The sequence below is a fragment of the Labrus bergylta genome, chromosome 7 (assembly GCF_963930695.1).
Source record: "Labrus bergylta chromosome 7, fLabBer1.1, whole genome shotgun sequence".
Taxonomy (NCBI): Eukaryota; Metazoa; Chordata; class Actinopteri; order Labriformes; family Labridae; genus Labrus; species Labrus bergylta.
The window spans coordinates 3,708,487-3,732,021 of NC_089201.1; the positions used below are offsets into that span (position 1 = coordinate 3,708,487).

Here is a 23,535-nt window from a genome sequence, read left to right on the forward strand (position 1 = left end):
TCTGGCAGTGACGTAGTAACATGGGTATAGTGGCGCCTAAAGAAGTGAGTGTAGTCTTAATTTTTCCTCCAAATGTTTGTTTTTAAGTGTCCCATCCAGCAGCTGATAAACAGCATCTGTCAGTAGTGTAGTGGTGCTTTAAGAAGTGGGTATACTGTAAATCCCCCCCCCATCCCCTAAATTTTTTTTCTTTAAGTGACCAGTCCAGCAGAGGAAAAACGGCCTCTGGTATAAACAGGCAGGAAATTGACAGTTTTTCTATAAGTAAATATGATCATTAAATGTAGTATGGGGAGCAAACCATGGGCTCTAAGTGAGACCTGCAACAACACCTCAGATTAAATGATTTGAGTAACACAAAAGCAGCATTGAGGTTTAAATAATGGCACCAATGAGAGCTTGAAAAACCTTGAGTGCTTTCTTATTTCCTCTATACATTTATTTAGTGAATAACTGGAGGAGGTTCCCAGTGACTCCAAAGGTTTTAGATTATTAAGAATAGCATCAGAGAAAATGGCTGCTGGACTGTTTTTGACCTGCTAGCCACAGCAACACCAATAATAGCTTCAACAGCTGCAACATAAAACAGAGTGAAGGTGGAATACTTGGCTGTCCTTAAAGAAGATACGACATCACTACTCTGAAACAACTCTCACACTTACCAAGAGGTCCAATTCCATGACAGCCCTTTATCATGTGATGTATCACGGAAGCCTTTACTCAACTGAACTTGATAGGAATGGGAACATCCCCCACCAACACCAACACCAACACCAACACCAACACCACCAACACTACCAACACCACCAACACCAACACCACCAACACCAACACCACCACCACCAATACCAAAACCAACACCAACACCACCACCAACACCACCAACACCAACACTACCAACACCACCAACACCAACACCACCAACACCACCAATACCAAAACCAACACCAACACCACCACCACCAACACCAAAACCAAAACCAACACCAATACCACCAACACCACCACCAAAACCAACACCAACAACACTACCAACACCACCAACACCAAAACCAACACCAATACCACCAACACCAACAAACACCAACACCACCAACACTACCAACACCAACACCACCAACACTACCAACACCAACACCACCAATACTACCAACACCACCAACACTACCAACACCACCAATACTACCAACACCACCAACACTACCAACACCACCAATACTACCAACACCAACACCACCAATACTACCAACACCACCAACACCACCAACACTACCAACACTACCAACACCACCAATACTACCAACACCACCAACACCACCAACACTACCAACACCACCAACACCAACACCACCAACACTACCAACACCACCAATACTACCAACACCACCAACACCAACACCACCAACACTACCAACACCAACACTACCAACACCACCAACACTACCAACACCACCAACACCAACACTACCAACACCAACACCACCAACACCACCAACACCAACACTACCAACACCACCAATACTACCAACACCACCAACACCAACACCACCAATACTACCAACACCAACACCACCAATACTACCAACACCACCAACACCACCAACACCAACACCACCAACACTACCAACACCAACACTACCAACACCACCAACACTACCAACACCACCAACACCAACACTACCAACACCAACACCACCAACACCAACACTACCAACACCAACACCACCAATACTACCAACACCACCAACACCAACACTACCAACACTACCAACACCAACACCACCAACACCAACACCACCAACACCAACACCACCAACACTACCAACACCACCAACACTACCAACACCAACACCACCAACACTACCAACACCAACACCACCAACACTACCAACACCACCAACACTACCAACACCAACACCACTAACACCAACACCAACACCACCAACACTACCAACACCACCAATACCCCCACCCTAACCACAACAACAACCACCAACACCACTTTAGTTTTTAATGTGCTTTAATGCTTTTATGCAGCAACAAGAATTAATGTTTAAAATGTCATTTTATTACTGTAATGGTAATGTTTCATGTTTCATGATATTTATGGTGCATTACATTCAATGTACCATATTATCCTTGTGGTGCAAAAGTATCCACAGATCTAAAATTAATTAACTCAATTGTTTTTCTTTCAATTAATCTTTTAATTTTTTTTATAACTATTATGGATGGTATGGCTGAATTTGACGAATGTAACTACTTTTGTTATTGAGAAGCACAGCACATTGGACAAAAATGCAATGAAAATAAAGGCATTATATTATATTATTTTTTATTCATATTCAAATCTAGGATATCTGCAGACGTTTGGGTTTTCAAATCACTGTGGCTGAATGTTTAATTGTTTGCATTTGAGATTGTTGGTTTCGGAAAAGAACACATCCACATGAAACCTTTAAAGGGATACTTCACCCGTTGAAACATGAATCTGTTGACATTGGGTCATATATGTAGTAGAAATGTGAAATACATTTTGAAGTTGATGTCTTCTTGGGCAAGAAAAGGCAGAAAGTGGCTTTTTGGCTCATGTGAACGAAAGACACCAAATCCCAGAATGCACAGCACCGCAGGCCACTCCCACTAAGGTCAGGTTTACAGACATGTTTACTTCAACACATACGCCGTTTACACAACTGATTTCCAAGATTTATTTCAGAAGGAATTAGCATCTTGTAAATTCCTGGCAGAAAACAGACTCTATGTCTGTGTCCATAGACAAACAGTGAGAGCACCGACACTACCAGTCCGCCCCAGCTCGAGCCAGCCCGGGCTCCTCGTCCTCACCGCCACGGACAGGCAGGCGGCCAGCAATATAGCAATATAGCCCCGAGACGGTTGCTGCCGACAGGCCGGTTTTGTTTCTTGGCTGCTGCGTACAGTGGCAGCCCCAGCGGACAGCGGCCAAAGCAGCCAAAACACAAGACCGGCCTGTCGCAGCAGCCGTCTTGCCGCTATATGTATATTTTTCCGCCATTATCAGCTTTCTCCATAGAGCCTGTTAGCATAGCTTCCAAGCAATATGGCGGACATTAAGTTTTGATTCTGGGAGTGAGTTCCCACCCACTGATCTGTGATTGGTCTGTAGCTTCAGTGGTCGAAAATATGAGGAACTAGCGTTGTAGTTTCACCCCGCTAACCGCAACAGCTTCCAGTGACGCAAAAATCGTCATTTCGCGTCACTTGAAGCTCCTTTTCAGACTCAGAAATACAAAGATTTCTCATCTCAGGGGAAAATGAGGACGGGATGCACGACCATTCAAAAATACTACCAGGTTTCTAATGATACAAAGATTAATGCAAATGGGTGAAGTATCCCTTTAACTGTAAGCATAAAAATTACAAAATATAATTTTTAAACAAACCTCCATACAACACAGGATTGGTGTGTTTGATTGCCTTAAAGTTTGTTTGTGATTCTGATATTATTTTCCTGGGAACACAAAGTCTTTATAGAGTCAGCAACCTTTGACTCTAAGTGAGAGTGATAGCCTTTACCAAAATGACATGAGCCATATTCTTTACCAAAATGACAAATATCTCTCCAGAGTTCTGAGTTTGTTACATGACTTAAAGTCATGCAGTAGGCTATTATTTCCTAAAACGACTTTTAAAATGTCTTTCTCATCTTCAAATAAAAGTGTCGTTTAAACAATGTCATTACGAGTTGCCTGCCAATAGGAAATCTTGTGTTTAGTTTCTTACGGCATAAAATAGGCTTTTTTTATCCCATGAATTCAAATTTGCAACATGCTACACTGCATGAAGATTTTTCATAGGCCTATTTTCATGACGGCTGATCCTCCGGTCAAAGTCTGAAAACGGTACTGTGTCTTTAAGAAACCCGGAAACGGTTCCTTTCCGTGTGTGTCCACTAGTCACGGGTCCCGAACCAGACAGCTGGCGATGATATCCCACCCTGTTATTTGGGCTTTTCGCAGCAGTGTGAGGTGCTTGCGACACCGGACTCTCCTTAAAGCTACTCAGCGGGCTTTGGACGTCAGCGGTCTGCGCTGGTACTCGACCCCAATTCGTGTCGGAGTCACGGGCATGGAGGAGATCCTAGCGAGGGTCGTTGCACCTTTACCCACATACGAGACGAGAGACAAGTGCCCCCCTCCCCCTGAATCAAACAGTTTGGAGTTCATGCACTTCTACAGCAGCCTCGTCAAAGAAGACAAACTCAGTGTCCTGACGAAGCTTTCACAGGACTTTGGAGTAGACCATAAGAGCGTCTCCGAGCTCGCTTTGAAGCTCCTGGACACCCAGCTGCGAGACTTGGCGACCATTTTACAAGTTGAAGACAGGCTCCGCTACAGTTTGACTCCCCGCTATAAACAACTGCTTAATCATATAAGCAGGGTCGAGGGGGGAGTGAAGTTTCTGGTGGACCTCAGAGCCGATATACTCGAAATAATCGCCTCCAAAGCTAGCGAGAGCGCGCACATCAGGGTAAAAAACGTTTGTTTACCTTTTTTTTTTACGGGTGCTCGCATGAGACAAACAGTGCAATTCGCGTAAATGCATTTGGGGCCGTTGCACGACAGCGTAACCCTGATAAATATAAATTGTGATGGTTGTATTTTAATATTAGTCACCTGAAGGCTTATAATACACCAGCAGCCCACACTTATCCACAAACTGCACCCTTCGCTAAGCGCCCCTCTCACATGGTTCACATTTCATCACTGCTTAAATGGCTGATACCTTTGCCCCAGTTTACACCCCCTCCCCTCCCTAACTGTGATACGTTATTAAGCTCTCTCCTTATAATTGAGCCGCTTCTTTTGTACATGATAACTCCAGGCTTATTTGATTTTCTCTTGGTGGTAAGGTGAACTGCAGTGTCTTTCACAGCTTTCTCCCTTGTTGCAGAAAAGCTCTTATGTTTAAAGGCCGTGCTGTAACAACGTTCAATCTGAACATGAGGGAGTGAAAAAGACCAGAATATAAATCAGGCATTCAATGCATTTTAGATTGACATTTTTAAAGAAAAGTTGAAAGTAAAACTTAAGGAAAAGTAAGCATTGGAAAAACGTTTCCATCACACCTGGCATTATTTCTCTTCTCGCCCCACTAATGGAACAGTTCCGGCAGTTTCCTTTTCTGTAAATGTACCCCTTCCAGTCTGTCTTGTACCTCTTATATTCCAGTCATTCATGTTCAGTCAAATAAATTACAATGTTCAGCACTGCAGTGTAGGAGGTTCAATGTTCACCTTGAAATAAGAGTGCAGGTTTTGTCAGCGGGCACGCTTAGTGTCAAGTTATATTTGATGCACTTAGTTTGTTCGAGAACTTCCTTCCTTCACAAAGACATCTCTTAGACTGATGCACTTTCCAGATCTTTATTTCTATCTGAAACTGTTTCGTTGCTGTAGAACTAAATATCAAACAATGTTTTATTTGCTTAATTAATTGTTCGGTTTGTAATAATTCAGAAAGTGAAGCAAAAATCCTGACCCTGATTTCTAGAGACCAAGACCAAAAAAATATTCAAGATGAGTATTAAGGAAACTGTCATATACAAAAGTTTCATTAATGAATTGACCCTTAATGGTTGTTATTGGTTTTCCAGTTGATCAAGTTGCCTTTTGACTGGTCCATCGGTTCAGCTTGTGGAGTCAAAGCCTGCTTTCAGTAGAGAGACAACAGACAAATCCAGTACAAGTACAGAAGCCCTAGGCAGACATCCATCCATCCATTTTATCAGTTTCCCCATCATAATGAGTCATTTCCAATTGTTTTCTCGAGCTCTTGGCTTATTTATGTCTTTATCTCGAGGTAGCAATGCTGGTTTCCTTATGATAACAGGTAAACGACTGATATCAACTATGGGACAGATCCGATCTAATATCGGGTCCGATATTGAAGTAATTTATGTATCGGACTGACAGGGCCGATCAACATCGCAGATCAAGAAATATGTTTGGGCACTTCAGACATTCTCAGCCCGCACAGTCTCACTCTAGAGACGTTCAGACTGAACTGTAAGAAGTGTCCTCGAATCGTCTCCATGACGACGTTCAGACCAGATGGAACAGATCATGTAGAGATAATTCATAAAAGCACTCACATTTCTCTTTGCTTTGGTTTTGTATTTTTGTATTGGTAAACACACATTTATTGTTAAAGTGGCCTAATCTGATTCCAATTATGCTTCTGTTCTTTTATTACCCAAACACACGAGATGAAGTGTACATTTGTTTTGCTGAGATCACAAAATCAATGAGACAAAACCCTTTAAGGGGCCATAAAAAGCTGCACTGAACTTTTACTTAAATTGCTTTTTCATTTCGGGCTATTGCATGCATGCAGCTGACCGTGTTTTTAGATACTCTTATCATTACAGAGTGTAAAATGTGTTTTGTCATCCTAAGAATACAGTTGAATTTTCCCTTGCACTATTATAAAGCTGTTGAGGGCTATCGCTTTACTTGATTCCCAAAAAACTCTCGACTGCATTGCCCCCGGAGGATTTCTAACCTCTTCTCTCCACCTCCAAATCTATTTTATTCCAGCTGAGAAGTGCTTCAGAGGAATTTAATCCCAATAACCAGGGCCCACTGAGACCTTTTGTGGCTTAGAAAGGTCTGAGCTACCAACAGAGTTCTCAACGCACCGACTGCTGACCACCTTGGTCTTGTGGGTTCATATCTTTTCTTGTTATTATTGCCAGATTCTATTGTTCTGTAAATGTGGAAAGGTCACAAAAATATGAAGCTTTTAGTTCCTGCATTGATGGCCTGTGCAAAGCAGGGGAGGGGAGTACTTGCAATCAAAAAAATGTACACAATTGACATTGTGAGGAAAGAGAGAGAGAGAGAAGATACATTTTCTATAATAACTGAAGTAATGAAAGTTGGATGCTGCAATTATTGCTGGTCTTGCAGGAAGCATCCCTCTGAATTCTCCGCTAGATTAGTCTTTGTCGGTTGAGTAATTGATTTTTGATGTTGCTCCTCCTACCCCCAAGCCTTTTCCTTCCTGTTTGCACGTCCACAAACAGAGTAGGTGAATTATGTAATGAAATAATTTGAGTTGGCTGTCTGGGATTTCACAGAGTGTGCACAAGGCTATTTCTCCCCACCCCACCACACACACACACACACACACACACACACACACACACACACACACACACACACACACACGGCCTACTGGAGAAGAGGTATTGGCACACCACGAGTTTGACCTCTGTACACTTTGGCAGTCTGTGGTCGTTGGATAGACAGAGTGTTCTTTCCAGGCACTGCAGTCTCCATTGCTCTGTATAATGGCATTATAACTACTCAACAGCTCAAGGTAGCAGCGATAGAATCGGCACTCTATATTGGCGCCGCGCTACATTGATACAGCTCCAGAGCTGAGAAGTGTTGCTTATTTTCTTTCTGATGGAGTTCAGGATTTTATTCTTTTTCCAAGCCTCCTTCTCTCGGCCTCTCCTGACCTGGGTTTTTTCAAATACAAGGCCCCCTCCACTTTGAAAGGTTTCATTTTCAGCTAGGTCAAAAGAAAACACATCTCAGTTTGGCCTTCCTTTTGTGTGCCTGAGAATTTGCTACCACAGCCGCTGTACACTCCGAGGGGGGTGGGGGTGGGGGGTTGTTGATGTGCTGCGTTTTCCACAGAAATGCCCAGCTCGGATTATCAACCATCGCAGATTAATTCTCCCCAGGCAGCTTGAATGGTTTAAGGAAGTTTTGCCGAACTTTTCTTTCTGCAGAGTTACTTTTGATTTGCTTGTCAGTCTGTATATTATTCCAGTGTGAAACCTCTCGCCCATAAAGCTGCATAATGGAGGGCGTATCGCATATGCGTGGGGGAGAAATTCAGATGTTCTTAGTTTTTGTTTTTTATGGTTTTCAGTGTCTTTTACACCCAGACTGTCTCTATAATGACTGACACGCTGGCAATAAAGTAAGCCTATAGTGAAGTCATCCTATGGAACAGCCAATAAGAGCTGTATTTATGTGTTTGACTGCCTTTGTGTGCATGCGCCGTGTGCGTTTGTTTGTGTGTTTGCAAGAGATTTGCTTTAAATGAAGTCTGACCTTTGCAGGAGGACAGGCCTGCTTTGAAATGGCAAGTTGTTTATTGAGGTGCCTCCTCCACACCCATTGCAAGCTCAAACAAATCACTACTCATAATGTGAAAACATTCAAACAGCATACAGACACCCAGGGGAGCGCACAACCTCCGCACGGTGTGCCAGACGCTGGTATGGAATTGTTGATTGCCTACAGAAAAAAACTTAAGCAGGTCTGCTGTCACTCAATAAGTATGGGCCTCTTAGTTCTCTCAATAAAAGGGGCCATGAGGTTGTGAAGACGCCGTGTTTATCTAGTATTTAACAGAGCAGCAGTTTCTAAAGACTCCTTTATGTTGTTATTCTTTACAAGATAAACGATTTATAGCTATAATTAAAAGATATCCCTCATGACCCTCGTTTTCTTATTTATTCAAGTTGATTTATTTTATTTAAATACATTATGCCCAATACTAATATGAAATACAAAGTCTACATTCTGACTTTATTTATTTTTTAACCAGAATCCCACTGTGACATCACAAGGAGAGCACATTTGGAACAGAGCATTTTTCTCTGTGTTGTAAGACTTATGCAGACCACTAACAAAGGACTGGATGGGTTTATTTCATATTTTGTGGGTCAGTAGACACTCAGGTTACCCAAATATAAGTTTCAGTGGATACCTTCTTCAAGACAGGAACCAAAGAAAATACTGGAGCACACAAATCCCTGAAGGCACATTTAATAAAGGTGCAAAGGACTAACGTTTCCATGCACTGCGTCTTCTTCAGATTCAAGGTGTAGAACATGTTGAATTTACTATGACCAGCTTGATGTGGATGTTAATTCTCAACCCTCACCCTTCTCTATGTTAGGACCTGAATGGCACGCTGAAGAGTTTGCTGTCTGAGTGGTTTTCTGTGGGTCTGCTCCGCCTGGAGAGAATCACCTGGCAGTCCCCCTGTGAGATCCTGCAGAAGATCAGCCAGTAAGGATGTGCATGTCATTGTCCCTGCTTTTATCTTACAAACAGAAGATACATCACATAATGAAAATATGCTGTTTGTATAACCCTTTCCCTGCCTTTCATCAGAGAAGTTCAAGTCAAGCCTTACCAGTTGAAAATAATCACAGCAGACATGTCAAGCTTTGGATTTCTGTACCTGCTACAAGCTCATTGAGTTTAAGGAAGGAGCGATTCTCTGCATTTCTAGAGTTTTTATTTAGTCTTTCCAAAAACCAAAAAAAAAAAAAAAAAAACTGGTTAATCTATCTGCTTAAACCTTAGCTACAAACAATAATCAGCTGAAAGCAACAATATGAAACTTTCCATCTTAAAGTAGTACGTTCAAAGTCGATCTAATAGTATAACAACTTGGCAGATAGGCATCTCCTACAGATCGCCCTGGTCACCTGTTTTGCTGGCAACTTCCACATACTCCTTTGCGCGCAGCGGCCCGTCAGTGCCGTGCACTACGCCGCCGTTCACTGCCACTCTAGTCATTTATCCTGTTTCCACAGCTCGTGCCATCTGCGCTTCTACGCCCTGCTCCATTTCAAGTCACTTTGTACGAAACTCACTTCAAGCACACGTCAAGCTGGACAGAATAGAACAACCCGAACAGGAAGTCAGACAAGAAAACAATAACAAGAGTGTCCGGTCAATTTCAAAATAGAACCCAATACTAGGACTCCCGATGGAATTTCCCATCACTTTATCAACATTACATCAAAACAGTCACCAAAAGAACAACAAAGCAACTACAGAAAGACAAAACAACATGTTGTATGCATGTTCTTCTCTGCATTGCTGCGTGATCTTGTAGTTCTGTGATGTGTGAACAGCTGAGCATGGCTGCACTAACGCTTCAGAAAGGGGCGCACGAATTATGTAGAAATTGGCAGTTAGAGTGAACATTTTGGGTTTGTCTAAATTAAGTTAAAGTCTGTGTAAAGCACAATCAGACATTGGTCTCTAGACACACTTTACTATAAGTGAAGACAAAGTGGCTGTAAACATGAGAAAAGACTGAGGACTATGTTTGACTGAATGATGGATTTAGACTGTGAGAACTTTTTTCATCAAGTTGCTACAAGATCCAACATTTCAGTCTGCAGTTGTGCGAGCGAGCTATGCCTTCCTTCTGCAAGTTGCATCTTCTCTGGATGCCAGAATTTGACACATTCAAGAGATTCAGATTCACCCACAGCACCCAAGAGAAGAGCTTCCTTTTTCATGATTTTAAACTTTATTTTATTAACATAGTAGGGCTGTAATAGTGTTTGTCACTGTTCGATGCGTGCGGTCATTCGCTGAGTACTTATAGTAAATTGTAGTGATCTCTGTTGAGTCCAAATGTCCTTAGTTTGAGCAAATTTTGGTCTGTTTTACTTCCATTTTCGTTGTTTCTCTGACTAATGACAGCCATGTTTCAGCCTGTTTTCCCTCTCAGTTCGACAGAGGGGGCGTGTCCAGTTGGGATAGTGACACTCAAGTTTGACTTAAACAGAACCGGTAGCCTTATTCAGGGGCGTGATGGTAGCAAACTGTCGAACAGAAGTCTAACTATCTAACTCTTCCAGCTATGAGGCCGTGCACCCTGTAAGGAACTGGACTGACCTGAAGCGCAGAGTGGGGCCGTACCGCCGCTGTTATGCCTTCACCCATGCGGCCATGCCAGGGGAGCCGCTGGTTGTTCTACACGTGGCGCTCACCGAAGACATATCTGATAACATTCAGGTGAGAAGCACTAGCTGCAGGCTTTTGTAATGCTTTGTCTCTCTTAACTACACCTGTGTGAATAGTTGAACTCCCAGGAGTGACTGTTTTGTTCCTCCTCTCGGCTGACAAATGGATTGTGAGAAAAACAATACAGAGACCTTTTAAACTGCACAGCCCTCTGGGAGCAACCTTTACTGTGTTGACCTTCTTTAATGTTTACAGAGAGGAAAAAGGTGCTTTTGACAACACTGAAATTTTATTCCATCATGTGAAATAGAGCAACATTTTCACAGCTCTGAAATAGATGTTAGACACTCCTGCAGCTGCAGTTCTGTAGCCTAGAATCTGGTTTTATCAGGGAGAGGAAAACAGAAGTTTTTTTTGTTGTTGTTTGTTGTTTTTGACAAAAAAAATAATCTTTTTTTTCTCTTAAGAGTATCGTCCGTGAGTTTGCCACTCTCGACTCCGAGGAGGATGTGAACAAGATAAACGCAGCAATCTTCTACTCCATCTCCTCCACGCAGGCGGGCCTACAAGGGGTGGAGCTGGGAAACTACCTCATCAAGAGGGTGGTGCGGGAACTACAGGTGAGAGGTGGTGCGATGCAGAATATACACTATAGTGCATTTATATATTTATAAAGTAAAGAAACTGATTCATACATATAAAATGTTGCTCTCCATCTAAGTTCTCTTAAATGCTGTCTCCTCGCCCCTTGACCAAACAGGAAGTAGTTCCAGGCCTGCCATGTTAAGGAGCGTACCAAAGCTCTTATAACTGAAAAGAGTAGAGAGAATCGAGGAGAGAGCAGGGGGATTTGAGGAGCGATGAGCGAGCGAGCGAGGACACAGGAAAGCAGACTTTAGAAAAGTATTTTTCGAAGTCTTACAACCCTCCCTATACCATGAACAAATATCTATCCAGTCAGGATGCACAAAATGCATGCATGCTCTTGGACATTAATACTAAAAAGGCAAGTGTTTAAAACTATTAATTACAACAAAAACACATTTTAAATAGACTAGGGTGTTAACAAATTAAGTACACAAAAAACAATAATAAAATATTTCAGTAGGTCTTATGTCCCATTCTACACACTCCACAAAAGAAAAAGTGTATTTCTGACACTAGTTATTTTTTTAACACATGAATAATCTTGGCATGGCGACCCCTATGGATGGCCGGCGCCTATTCCACGGGCCGGCCCTGGATCTAAAAACACGTACAGGTCAAAAGAAGGAAACAAGATTCACACACTTAAAATTTCAAGTCTGAGGAAGAGCATGTTGGCTCGAAACGTCTCTTAACGTCATTAAATCCTTTTAACGGGAGCTCCTTGGTATGATGATCTTGTTTGCTTCTTTTTATCTGTTTTTTTTTCTGATGCCAATCAAATCACTGATTTTTAGTCGATACAAAAATTTATAATCCAGCTAAAAGCTAATCAGATAAGAATACAGTATCTCCAATTCTGTTTTGGAATAAATTAGTTCAACCTAATCAGTGAATGAATATAAGAATCATATTGCTATTTATAGAACATTTGAGCCTCGTGGATTGTGCAAAAAAAAAACAACTTTTCAATTTAAGTCGTGAAAGTTTGATGTGGTTAAAACTCTGCTTTAATGTTACCTCATTTAATGAAGACATTTTCACTTTGTGCATTGAAATAGAAGAACGACTTAGATTAAATTTGACCCTTTAGTAGGCCGGGGTTCAGCTGAGGTAAACTCGGTACAATAACTATCAAGCACCTTATCAGTGAAGACTTTGAAAAGCGCCGTCTCCTTCTAACCAGATAATACCACGCTTATGACACATGCACAGATACAGCTGTGAACTCCTGCAGAGCTCCTCATCTCCTCCTCCTCCTCCGTGCTGTAGCTGTTCAAAGTGTTGTTTGTCTCCTCCCCTGAAGCCGCGCGTGTCACTCTGTGCATCTCACATGCTGGATTCAATTAAAGCCTGCGGTAGCCTTCAGGTGAGGTACAGCTGGCACAGCATCATTTCCAGCGGGGAGTATAGCGGTGATGTGTTAGATTTTTTTTTTTTTTTTTTTTTTGTTTGATTGCTTCCCAAAAGTTCTCATTTTTATTTAAGTGCCAGCGCTGAATCATAAATCACCCACTTGTTTTAGCACTTGCTGCTTGCATGCACACGTAAACAGAGCAGCAGTCACTAGACAGGCAGTAATGAAATCTCATCCATCCCTCTCAATAAGCGCAGAAGAGCCCTCCATGTCGGGCCACTCCAGGAAGCACTTGTTAAATGATTGGAACATTGAATAGAAAATCAAAAGCACTTTACCCAACAGATGGGAAAAAAGCTCTTTGTAGTGTATCCTAAAATCAGATTTCAGTGCCCTAAGCTGCCTCCACTCTACTTATTCATACAACTGGACTGTTTTCAATGCTGCAAACCTTTCATGTATTGGTATTTTTATTAATGTCAACATCCAGTTCAGTGAAGCGGGTATTGTTTAGCATTTTGTGCTTTCATATAAAGACGTGGGTTATATTGCACTGCAGTGTAGGAGACTTACAGATGGGGAATAATGTCTTCATTATCGCCTGTACCACCTTTGCACGTCAGCATCTTCTCTCTTCTTTCTCTTTATGCAAATATGCTCGAAGGAAGTAGATGTGCTACTTCTTAGTCAGAGCTATGAGAAGTCAGTGATATTGGGGGAAAAAGTGACAACTAACTGCACAACAGAAGAAGAGCTTGTAATATTCACTTTTCTACACATTGAACTACTTCAAACCATAACCATTTCATGGGTTTGAGACATTTGGGTATATTGTGTAATTAAAGGTCCAATATGTAAGATATCTACTGAATTAAATTATATAATGAACCTTACTATGATCAGACATTAAGGAAACGTGTTATGTTGAAGTGCTGGCTTCTCTGACAACAACGCAGCAGCCAGTATGTCAGTATGTAGTTTTGACCAGAGAAGTAGGCGGCACCCCCACTTGGCCGTTTTGCCCCTCACCCCGGGGTTTGCCAGACAAACAGCAAACCAACACGTGTTGCAGCAATTAAAGCCGGCAAACGAAATGTCCTTTTAGCCAAGGCAACCAGTAACAATCCCATTGCTTATCTTTTGAAAGCATGGATACAATGGTGGTTCAAGAGCACATGAGCAAACCAGAGCTACATTTTACCAAGTGGCAAGTGATCAAAAGGAAAAGAATAGGCAAAAGGAACTATGCAGAATAGTCCTCGAGTGTCCACTTGAGGATAGCACGTCAATCCTTATGAGGGTCCTATATTAAAATCTCCATAAACACGTTTACAGCCTGGTACAAAAAAACTGCAGTTCCTCGAGTGTCCACTTGAGGCTAGCTCCAAAAGCAAATCGCTCCCAAGCTGCAACATCCGGTGGTAAAAAATGAAGCAAATGCAGAAGTGCAAATTCCTGCAGTTCATCGAGTGTCCACTAGAGGCTGACTGCAGAAGCACCTGAAGTCACATACACACCCATTCAAAAAAGCAGAAATTAACATGAAATTCAAAATATGTCTGATTAGCTCATGTCTCGATGGACACACACTGTACGGAGGGTGAATATTTGAATAACTCATCAGTTTTGATTTGATGAAGGATAAAAGTTATTCACAATAAGGTTTGCGCTGACCTGATGTAACAGTTTATCAAGAAGCTTAAAACCCACCTCAGCTCCAGCTCTTAGCCTGTCGTTACGTTAGGGTGAGACAGGATTTCCAGCATGGAGACCGCCATTGATGCATGGGACTCAGAAGTTAGGGTCCTATATTAAAATGTACAGCCTAGTACAGAAAACTGTTTTGGTCTGAATAGCTCATTTGTATAAATGTTAAAACTGTTCAGGGGTTGAGATTTTCGATTAGTCATCTGTTTTGATTTTATTTAGGCCAAGACCTTCGCAAACATTTGCGTACTTTGGGGCGTGTCTGAGGTGGCTGACAGGAGGGCATGTCGTAGCGGTTTATCAGGAGTCTTTAGTCCCGCCTCTCATTTAGCTCCACCTCTTCCTCTCTTTCTAGATTGATAAAATGTTAGTGAGTATTTTTTATTATGGTGAGTGCCATCGTTGGGCTTCAGAACTCCACTTTAGTAACCAATGGATGATGTCATCAAGACTATGTCCAGGTTTTATACATTCATTGCATTTTAACAGAGATTAAAAAATCATTTAATGTAATACTTTCAATTATAAACAGATGAACATAGTTTTTTGTTTTTTTTGTCTTAACCCAACTTGATACCCAGCTTCTTCATTTAAACTTTGTAAAGCCCTTTTAGGTACTGTTTGGAAATGAATTCACCATGAGCACAATTATCTTTTAAGAGCCTAACGGGATTTGAACCCCTGACCCCGGCAGAGTAAGCGCAGGCCCGCACCATTAGGGCCTCAGAAAACCTCGGCTCAGTGGTGTTATGCAGCAGCCCAGACCGTCTGACAGGACATTACCTCACGTAAAGGTGAAGAGGAGCAGGCAGGCGGCCCACAGAGGGACCACTATGATGATGGATAGATGAAAGAGTGGAAAAGAAAAGGTCACACTCGTGATTTAAGGTGAAGGGAGGAGGTCCTGCTTGTCTTTGTAGATTGGACCCTGGAGCACAGTTCTGGCATGGCTCCATTTTTTTTTCTCCAACCTTTTTTCCTCTTACTTGTTCACCCTTCCCGCCTCTGTTCTTAATTCAGCCGTCTTTATTGAGTGTACCTTTGTTGACATGGGGAGCTTTAGTAGTTAAAAGAAGAGGTCACATTGATAATGGCCAGATGTGGATACAGTTGACAGGGTTTTAACTAGTGGTACATGTGAAGGCTCTAGGGGGATTAAAATCAAAGAGGAGGTAAGAGAAACAGTGTTGTGGAGCTGACAGGCAGCTCTGGGTCTACAGGAGCTGCCTGACACTTCCACTTTCATCTGGAGCCTTTCACTAGCCAGACGGCAGGGCAAGAAGATGGGCAGAGATGGAAGGTGGCCCGAGCACAACCTAAAAATTCAGTTTTGTGTTTTAAAACTGCTGTGTGAGTGTGCTGCTGCAAAGCTGGAGCCCTTTGCATCGTCTGTTTTCTTTACACCGTCACAGTGTGTTCCTCTTCCTATCCCTTTTCTTTAATCTCTTTTTGGCTTGGTTTTTTTCTGTCTCTCGTCAAGCCAGTTGAGGTAATTCTGTGTTTAGCCATCTCCTTATACATATAAATGGTACCTTTTTTGAAGACCCTTCTACCCTCTTAAATTTAAGATACAACTTCAAATAGCAGTACTAAACTCCAGGCAACCATTAATCATACTCAACCCATAAAAAACATTTTCTTGCTGTCTTCTTGGTAATTTTAAGATGCCAGAACATTTTTGAATCTTAACAAGGTTGTGCAAAACAAAAAATCACAACCTCTCTCTCAGCTAACATTTTTTTTAATTTTGAGGCCTTTTTGCCTGTATCGTATAGGACAGCTAAAGACAGGCAGAAAATGTTGGGAGGAGAGAGTGGGGGATGCAGCAGAGGGCCAAGGCAGGACATGAACACGACCGCTGCAACAAGGACTAAAGCTTCTGTACATGGGGCGAGCAACGTACCCGCTAGGCTATCAGCGCTCCCTCAGCTAGCATTATTATATAAGAGGCTCCATCTCTGCCTCTGGGTTATCTGACTGATCACTTTTTCTTTTATGAAAACATAATCCTCACTTTCAGTGGCTTCTGGTTCATCTTCATTTAAGACTTGATATAAAAATGATCCCAAATCCAATCAAATGTCAAACTGCAGTGTGTCTGAAACGATGCTGCTGTGCAATCATGTTACAGTGACAGAAGCCAATCATAATCATCTGTTTAGTTTAATTGGCAAAATAAAGAAACATTATAGCACAGATAAAAGTAAACCCTTAAACATCTTTAGAATATTTAACAGTTTCGTCTTTGTGACGCCCTGACTTGAGTTAGGAGCTAAACTACTCTTTTTCCTGATGTCTTTCAGAGTGAGTTCCCCCAAATGGGCCAGTTCTCCAGCCTGTCTCCGATCCCGGGCTTCTCCTCGTGGCTCCAGGGTCTGCTGAGCCAGTACAAGAAGGAGAGCCGGGGCTCCGACCTCCTCTCTGAGCACGAGTGGAAGGAGGTGGAGCAGGCCACCGATTCGGCGCCGGGAACTCCGGCCATCGAGGCCCTCCGCAAGCTGATCGGCACCAGTGAGTGGATGCACTCTGAGCGGCTATCGCGCATCCTGGAGCCCGCCCTGATGCGTCTCTGCGCCTGGTACCTGTACGGGGAGAAGAGGCGGGGTTACGCTCTCAACCCGGTCGCCAACTTTCACCTGCAAAACGGCGCCACTATGTGGAGACTCAATTGGCGCGCCGATACGAGCCCCAGGGGGGTGGCGAACTCCTGCGGCATCATGGTTAATTATCGTTACTTCCTGAACGAGACCTCTAAAAACAGCGCCCTCTACCTGCACAACAAAGTCATCACAACTTCAGAGCAGGTGCTGGGACTGGTGAGCCAGTTTCAGAAGAACAGCAAACTGTGAGACAAGGATCCGCCCCTCAACACCACCTCTGGTTCTGTTCGACTGCACTTTGATTCAAACATTTAGAAACGTAATATGTGTAATTTATTTTGAGTGTACATGTTTGGTTAAGTAGGCAGAACAGCTTGGGGAGCTGAAGGACGTCAGATGATAATATTTTTTTAATTGAAATGAGAGCATTTATCACGCAGCATGTCTCCTCCCTCTTCCTGTATTGCCGTGCAGTGGTTAGACTCTCTGCATCATTAGGCCTCTGGTTGAAGCAGGTTGATAATGTGTTAGTGCTCTGCAGGCTGAGAGACTGTGGCTAATGAAGCGCGAGGCATCTATCAATGCTGTGCCATGTTCCTGGATAACAGTGTGTGTAATGGTGGAGCAGGAGCGATGAGAATAAAGGATGCTGAGATTCTTTCATTAGGATGAACAGACTCACTTGCAAACATGTCGGACAGTAGGAGAGGATTGTTTTTTATCTTGTTGGGTTTATAAACACCTGCTGTTAAATTGTTAACTCCCTCTACAGCTCAAATACACAAAGGCATGAAATCACTGACTGGAAATGTTATTGCATACTAAATAACTAAACACAAAACTGAAATGACAACCTATTTTAGAGTTGATGCTCACTTTGATCCATTGTGCTGGACCCTCGTTTTACCTCCATTCAGGCCTTACACACACGTACAGCTCTACCCTCTCCAGAGAGCCATCGTTGATGTTCTAACTGTTCTGTACAGGTGCCAAGCAGGGCTCATATCAGCCCACATCCCATTGTTGTGAAATAATATATCACAGCAAGTTGACTGTGAAATTACATTTTATCTCTCCAAGGAGCCAAACTTTCTTTTCATTTTTTTCCACACTCTCTCTATCTCTCCCCCTCCAACACCCGGTGCCGCTCGGTGTCCTAGAAACTAATGGAGTGAGAAATAAAGTTAAAGTAAATGGCTAGATTGATGGTGTTCAGTTGTGGAGATGGGAAGGAGGGGGGGGGGGTAAAGAAGCATAAAAAGGACAGTTGTTTAAAGGATGCCCTTCACAGACAGCGTGAGAGTCACTGAAGATATTAAAGACAATAAAAGACCCTCCCTTTCTGTCTGCATGATGTGGGTGGAGGGCGCACGTATAGAAGAGTGACTGCCTCGCCATGTCACCGTTGAGGTTGACACACATGGCTGTATGAGTCGCCATGGCAACAACAATGATAAATTACACACCTGCTGGTGGCTGCTGTCCGCCAGGGCTACTTTTGACTCGCCTCTCCCCAGGAGTGACGCAGTTTTGGTTTAAATCTCCCACAGCATTTAATAATTACAAGGGTTCATGAAGTTGTAATGTAGAGAACAGTAATGACTTTTATCATAGTAATCACTCAGGTATAAGTTACCACAGAAAAGAAGTCCCAGAACTGAAATCTGATATATGAACACACATCAAGACGCGTTAAATGAAACGACAAAAAACCTCCTCAGCAGAGACTTCATAGCACCGCGCTGCTCTCATATCTCTCCGGATAGTTTAATTGTTCTAAAATGGTAAAGCTCTAATCAAGTCCCCGTTTTCATGTGTTAAATGGAGCTAAAATGAAAATGACTGTTCAAAGGAGTGGAGTCTGAAAATGTTACTGTAGAAAAAAAAAGCTCATCATGACAAAGGCAGTGTTTGATTCTATTATTACGGTGATCAAACAGCAGTGAAATTGGATATCTGCGTTAGAGCTTTCTTTGTAGGCAAACATAGCAGCAAGAATTCTGATCACTCACAAATTCCACAATCAAACCTTGTGTACTTAGACCGCTCTCCGTTGGTATGCGATCAGATAGCAGTTTTGTCACATTTCTTGCCCGGCACATAATGGATTCACAGCCAAGTTCAACACCCAGCAGCTCCGTTCTCCGACACGTCTGAGGTTCAATACTTTCTAAAAAAAGCTGCAAAACACCTGATTAAAATTGATTAGAGAGTGACTGCTGTGGAAAATCATGCCTCACAAAAAAAGAAAATCCAGTAATTCAGAGAATCCTTTTTTTTCTGAGGATGGGAGCTGTATGTGTGCGTGGAGATGGTGTATTTCATTTCTTGCCCCTCGTTCGGAGGAAATTGCCTTACAAATGAAGCTAATCCATTTTTTACAGTTCACGGTGGATGGAGAGATGGGAGAGGATGGGCCGCATCATTTTCAGGTTCTAATTCATTTTGAAATAGATTGAGATATTAAAGCCTTTTTTCTCCATGGGGACAGCCTTTAAAGGTCACTTACTGTGAAAAAACAATATATACTGTTTTTTAAAACACTAATATGTGTCATTAGTCTGTCTTCAAACCCCCAATCATGAGAAAAGTCCATCCTCTCTGTCTTTTACCTGCTTCACTTTTCAGAAAATGTGTGTTCAAACAGGCCGCTTGGAGATTTTCCCTTCATGACATCACAAAGGGCAGTAACCCCTCCCCCAGGTGGGTGACACTCCCACAGCTAGGTGTTTGTTCTGCCCTCTGAGTCTGCCTTCTCACCGTAAACAATAGGACATGGAGCGAGAAAACCTGAGGAGCATCCTCTTCCAGAGAGGGGGCGTGGTCAGACACAGCTCATTTACATATTTAAAGGTACAGACACAGAAACATCCTGTTCTGAGCAGGGCTGAAATAGAGGGGTTTATAGACATGATCAAATACAGGATCAGAGTGGATTTAGAACAAGAAACTTCACACGCATGTTTTGGGGAGCTTATTTAAAGGAGGCTTATGTAAACTGGTTGAAAAGGAGAATAATATGTGACCTTTAACATAAGTGCTGGCGTGCATCACTGATATACCCTATTTGTTTTTCATCTAGAATATTATGTTACAAACCATGAAAGATGTGGGTATTCCAATAAAACAAATATTGTAAAGCTTAAAAAATGAATCAAACATTGTGCATGTTTTTTCTTCTCCATAATGATTTGCTTCATTTGAATTTATTCCATGTGCTAAAGTATAAACACAAACAACCCAATCCAAACAGCAATCTCTGTGCCACTGAGAAAAAGAACAGACAAATACAAACATGGTTCACATTCAATTCAGTATTTGTGTCCTCAAAGGCAGAATAATCAGCAGATAAAAATCTCAAAACATCCAAAAATTCTAAAATGCAAGAACATGTGAACATGATGTGTTTTTGCTGAACCGTCCTCATCACCTTTTTCCTTCTGAACTTTAAAAAAGCACTCAAAACCTGTCACTGTGTACTCTGACCTTTCCAGATCCTGTGGGGAATAAACTAAGTTGCCTTTAAATACACCACAAAAACAATTCAATACTACTTAGGTTAAAAATCCTGAAAGTTTCAATGACAAGTTTTGTGTTTTGAGCAGGGGAGCAGCCACATTCTGCCAAAGCAACACTTGCAGTTGCAGGCATACTGACCAGACTTAAAACTGTTGGTGAACGTCAAACAGGGGTTGAATATCCCCATCCGTAACGTTCTGCAGCCACCAACCAGGTATAGACTTCAGCTATCCTTTGCTCTCCTTTGGAATTATCGACCAGGGTCTGTGAGTCAGACACCATATCTATTTTTAAGAGTCGGCTTAAAACTTTCCTTTTTCTTTTTGATAAAGCTTATGGACTCACTCTCAGACATGGACAAGCTCCTAGTTATGTTGCTATAGGCCATGACTATTGGGGAACCTGGCACACAGAGCTCCTTCCCCCTCTCTTTCTCTTTATCTATATGCATTCATCACATAGTAATGCATGTTTCACTTACTTTGAATCTTAATCTTCTGCTCCAAGAAAGGAGATGGACAAACATCACAAAAATGAAATGGAAAATATATCATCAAACTGTCAAGTAGTTTATAAAGTGCAGTGAACCTCTTCAGAAAAGAACATAGATCTATGTATTTGTGTCAATCACAACCGATGCCTGAATGTCATGCGTGACAATCACAGAGAAATCATGAAAGGAGAAAAAAATAGTGTAATTAATTGTTTTTCATTACTTCATTCCTTATAGTTACACTGGATTTAATCTTCACCTCTTGGAGGAATTGAGTACTCTGTTTTAAGTTCAAGCACCGCTTTACAAAGCTCACAAAATGAGATGCAACCCAAAGAAGAGCTAAGATTTCTGTGCCGGTAACAAATTGTATTTCTTGCCACGTTGGTGGATGACCAAGACTTTGCACAATATCCATCATGACAGAATATTTGTTTGTAACAAAAAATAATAATGAACACAAGTACATTTTATTTTGAAATGAAACACAAGCTATAATTTGATATAATTAGAAGATGACTTTGGGTCCAATTATCACTTTGAATCGTATTGAATCGAATGGCCAGAATTGCATTTCAACACTTTCAATCCTTCTGTATTTTCATGAATTGTCCCTGAATTGGATTGTAGCATCCATTCGGATAGAATGGTGAGAGTTTTACGTCCCTACCAAAAGCTGATAGGTAATGTGAACGTTGCTATGTCCATGTCTTCAATGCAGTCTTTGCTCCAATGTTAGCTTGAAATGAGAGAGTAATGGGGAGTCCTGGTAGCTCTCCTGGTAGTCAATGTAATAAAGTCCTGTCCTCACTTCAGCTCTGTGAGTTTGAGTTTAACCATTACTCTTTGCTTCATGTCATCATCACTCTGTTCCTCATATTATTCTGACTCTCTTCAGGTCAATCAATAATTATTTGTATAGTGCCAATTTATAAGTGTTATCTTGAGACGCTTTACAAAAGAGCAGGTTAAAGAACACACTCATTGTTCAGAAAAATGGGATCGGGGGAGATGTGATAATATGCAGGAGGGATTTCTCCTTTGTATTCCTCGTGTTCCTGTTGTCCTTGTACTTCCTTGCTGCTGAGCTGGAGGTCGGAGCAGGCCGTGTATGAATGAGGACGGCGGTGGTTGTGGGGACGACACAGTCTGATGGTGGATGCTGGTCGTCAGGGACATCGGGTGGTAGTTAAGCCATATCTCCTCGCTGAAGGTTAGGGGAGCTCCGGTTACAGGACAAAGCCAAGTGTCTGAATCAGTATGAAAAGAAAAGCCTTTAAAAGTGAACAAACTTTCTGTTGTGTTCTTTAGGCCATCAGCTCAGGCTGAAGGATATGTCCTCTGAAATTTCAAAGGGTGTAGCATTTTATAATAGCGCTTACTCCTGACATTTAAGGAAAATCAATGCATCTCACTTTTCTTTTTAGCTTGAATCCTTTTTTCAAGCGGTGGACTTCAGCACACATGTACTAAATGTCATAGTGTGGTCCATTCATCACCGTGTGTAGGTAGGTGAAGATGTGAGGGAAAAGGGATTCTTTTTTTGTTAAACCAAGAGGAAGAGAAAAAAAACAACTTCCTAAAAGGTGGCCTCTACCTGCAGGCCAGCGACTTCCCTGGTGTGATTGTGTTTGTGTGTCTGCGGTGTGTGTGTGTGCGTGAATGTGTGTATGTGTGAGGGAAGCTTTCATCCAAGTGTGTTAATCCATTCTTCCTGGTTGCTGTCGCTGGCCCTCCTTCATGCTTCTCACCTCACATCAGCACCATTCTCCTCCCTCTCCGCCCCCCTGTAACCCAGACCCTGCACCCACACCTCATCCAATCCCCTGCCCCGTCTTCAAAGAGCTTCACGGTTTTACCAGCAATCAGGACACACACACACACACACACACACACACACACACACACACACACACACACACACACACACACACACACACACACACTCACAACATGTACATATCCACACAGCCACAGGGACACACACTGCCTTTTTGAATGTGCCCACATTAAGCAGAGTGTAACCTTTAGAGGGCAGCAGAGTCTCACTCAGAATGAACAGTCAGACACACACATTGAACAATGCTTTTCTGTTGTGATGGCAGGCAGAAGCTTCTTTATTCTTTCTTTCCTAATTCACCATAACGTCTCTCTTCCTTTCCATTTCCATCTTCTCTCATCTCCTTTCCTCTCTCCTTCCTCTCCTTAGGGTTCCTCTCAGCTCCTGTCCACCTGCTCTTTCACCAGTTGCAGAGTGAGTTTGAGATTGACAGATTTGCTAAATCTGGTTATCGGCAGTAATTAAAACTAATGTGGCTTGCTGATGACATTTTCCGTCCCCCTTCATTCATTGCAATTAGTCAGTATGAGATGACCCGACGCCATGTATCAGATTGGTTTATTGAATGCAAATGAGGTAAACAGGCAGAGGTGT

General features: G+C 42.3%; 2 protein-coding genes across 2 annotated transcripts in view; one reads left to right on the forward strand and one right to left on the reverse strand.

Moving 5' to 3' along the window:
* Window positions 1-880, reverse strand: part of zgc:173742 (DNA topoisomerase I, mitochondrial) — a 39,163-nt gene extending 38,283 nt beyond the window's left edge. Inside the window, exon 1 of the mRNA XM_065956524.1 lies at window positions 663-880. The gene's annotated coding sequence lies outside the window, so the exon portion shown is untranslated. The remainder of the gene's footprint in view (window positions 1-662) is intronic.
* Window positions 881-3,918: 3,038 nt separating this feature from the next.
* mlycd (malonyl-CoA decarboxylase) lies at window positions 3,919-18,171 on the forward strand. Its single transcript, XM_020639148.3, has 5 exons — window positions 3,919-4,512; window positions 8,967-9,079; window positions 10,675-10,831; window positions 11,248-11,400; window positions 16,793-18,171. Exons 1-5 carry the CDS (start codon window positions 3,967-3,969, stop codon window positions 17,336-17,338), a joined length of 1,515 nt encoding a protein of 504 aa, XP_020494804.2. The 5' UTR covers window positions 3,919-3,966; the 3' UTR covers window positions 17,339-18,171.
* Window positions 18,172-23,535: the final 5,364 nt, after the last annotated feature.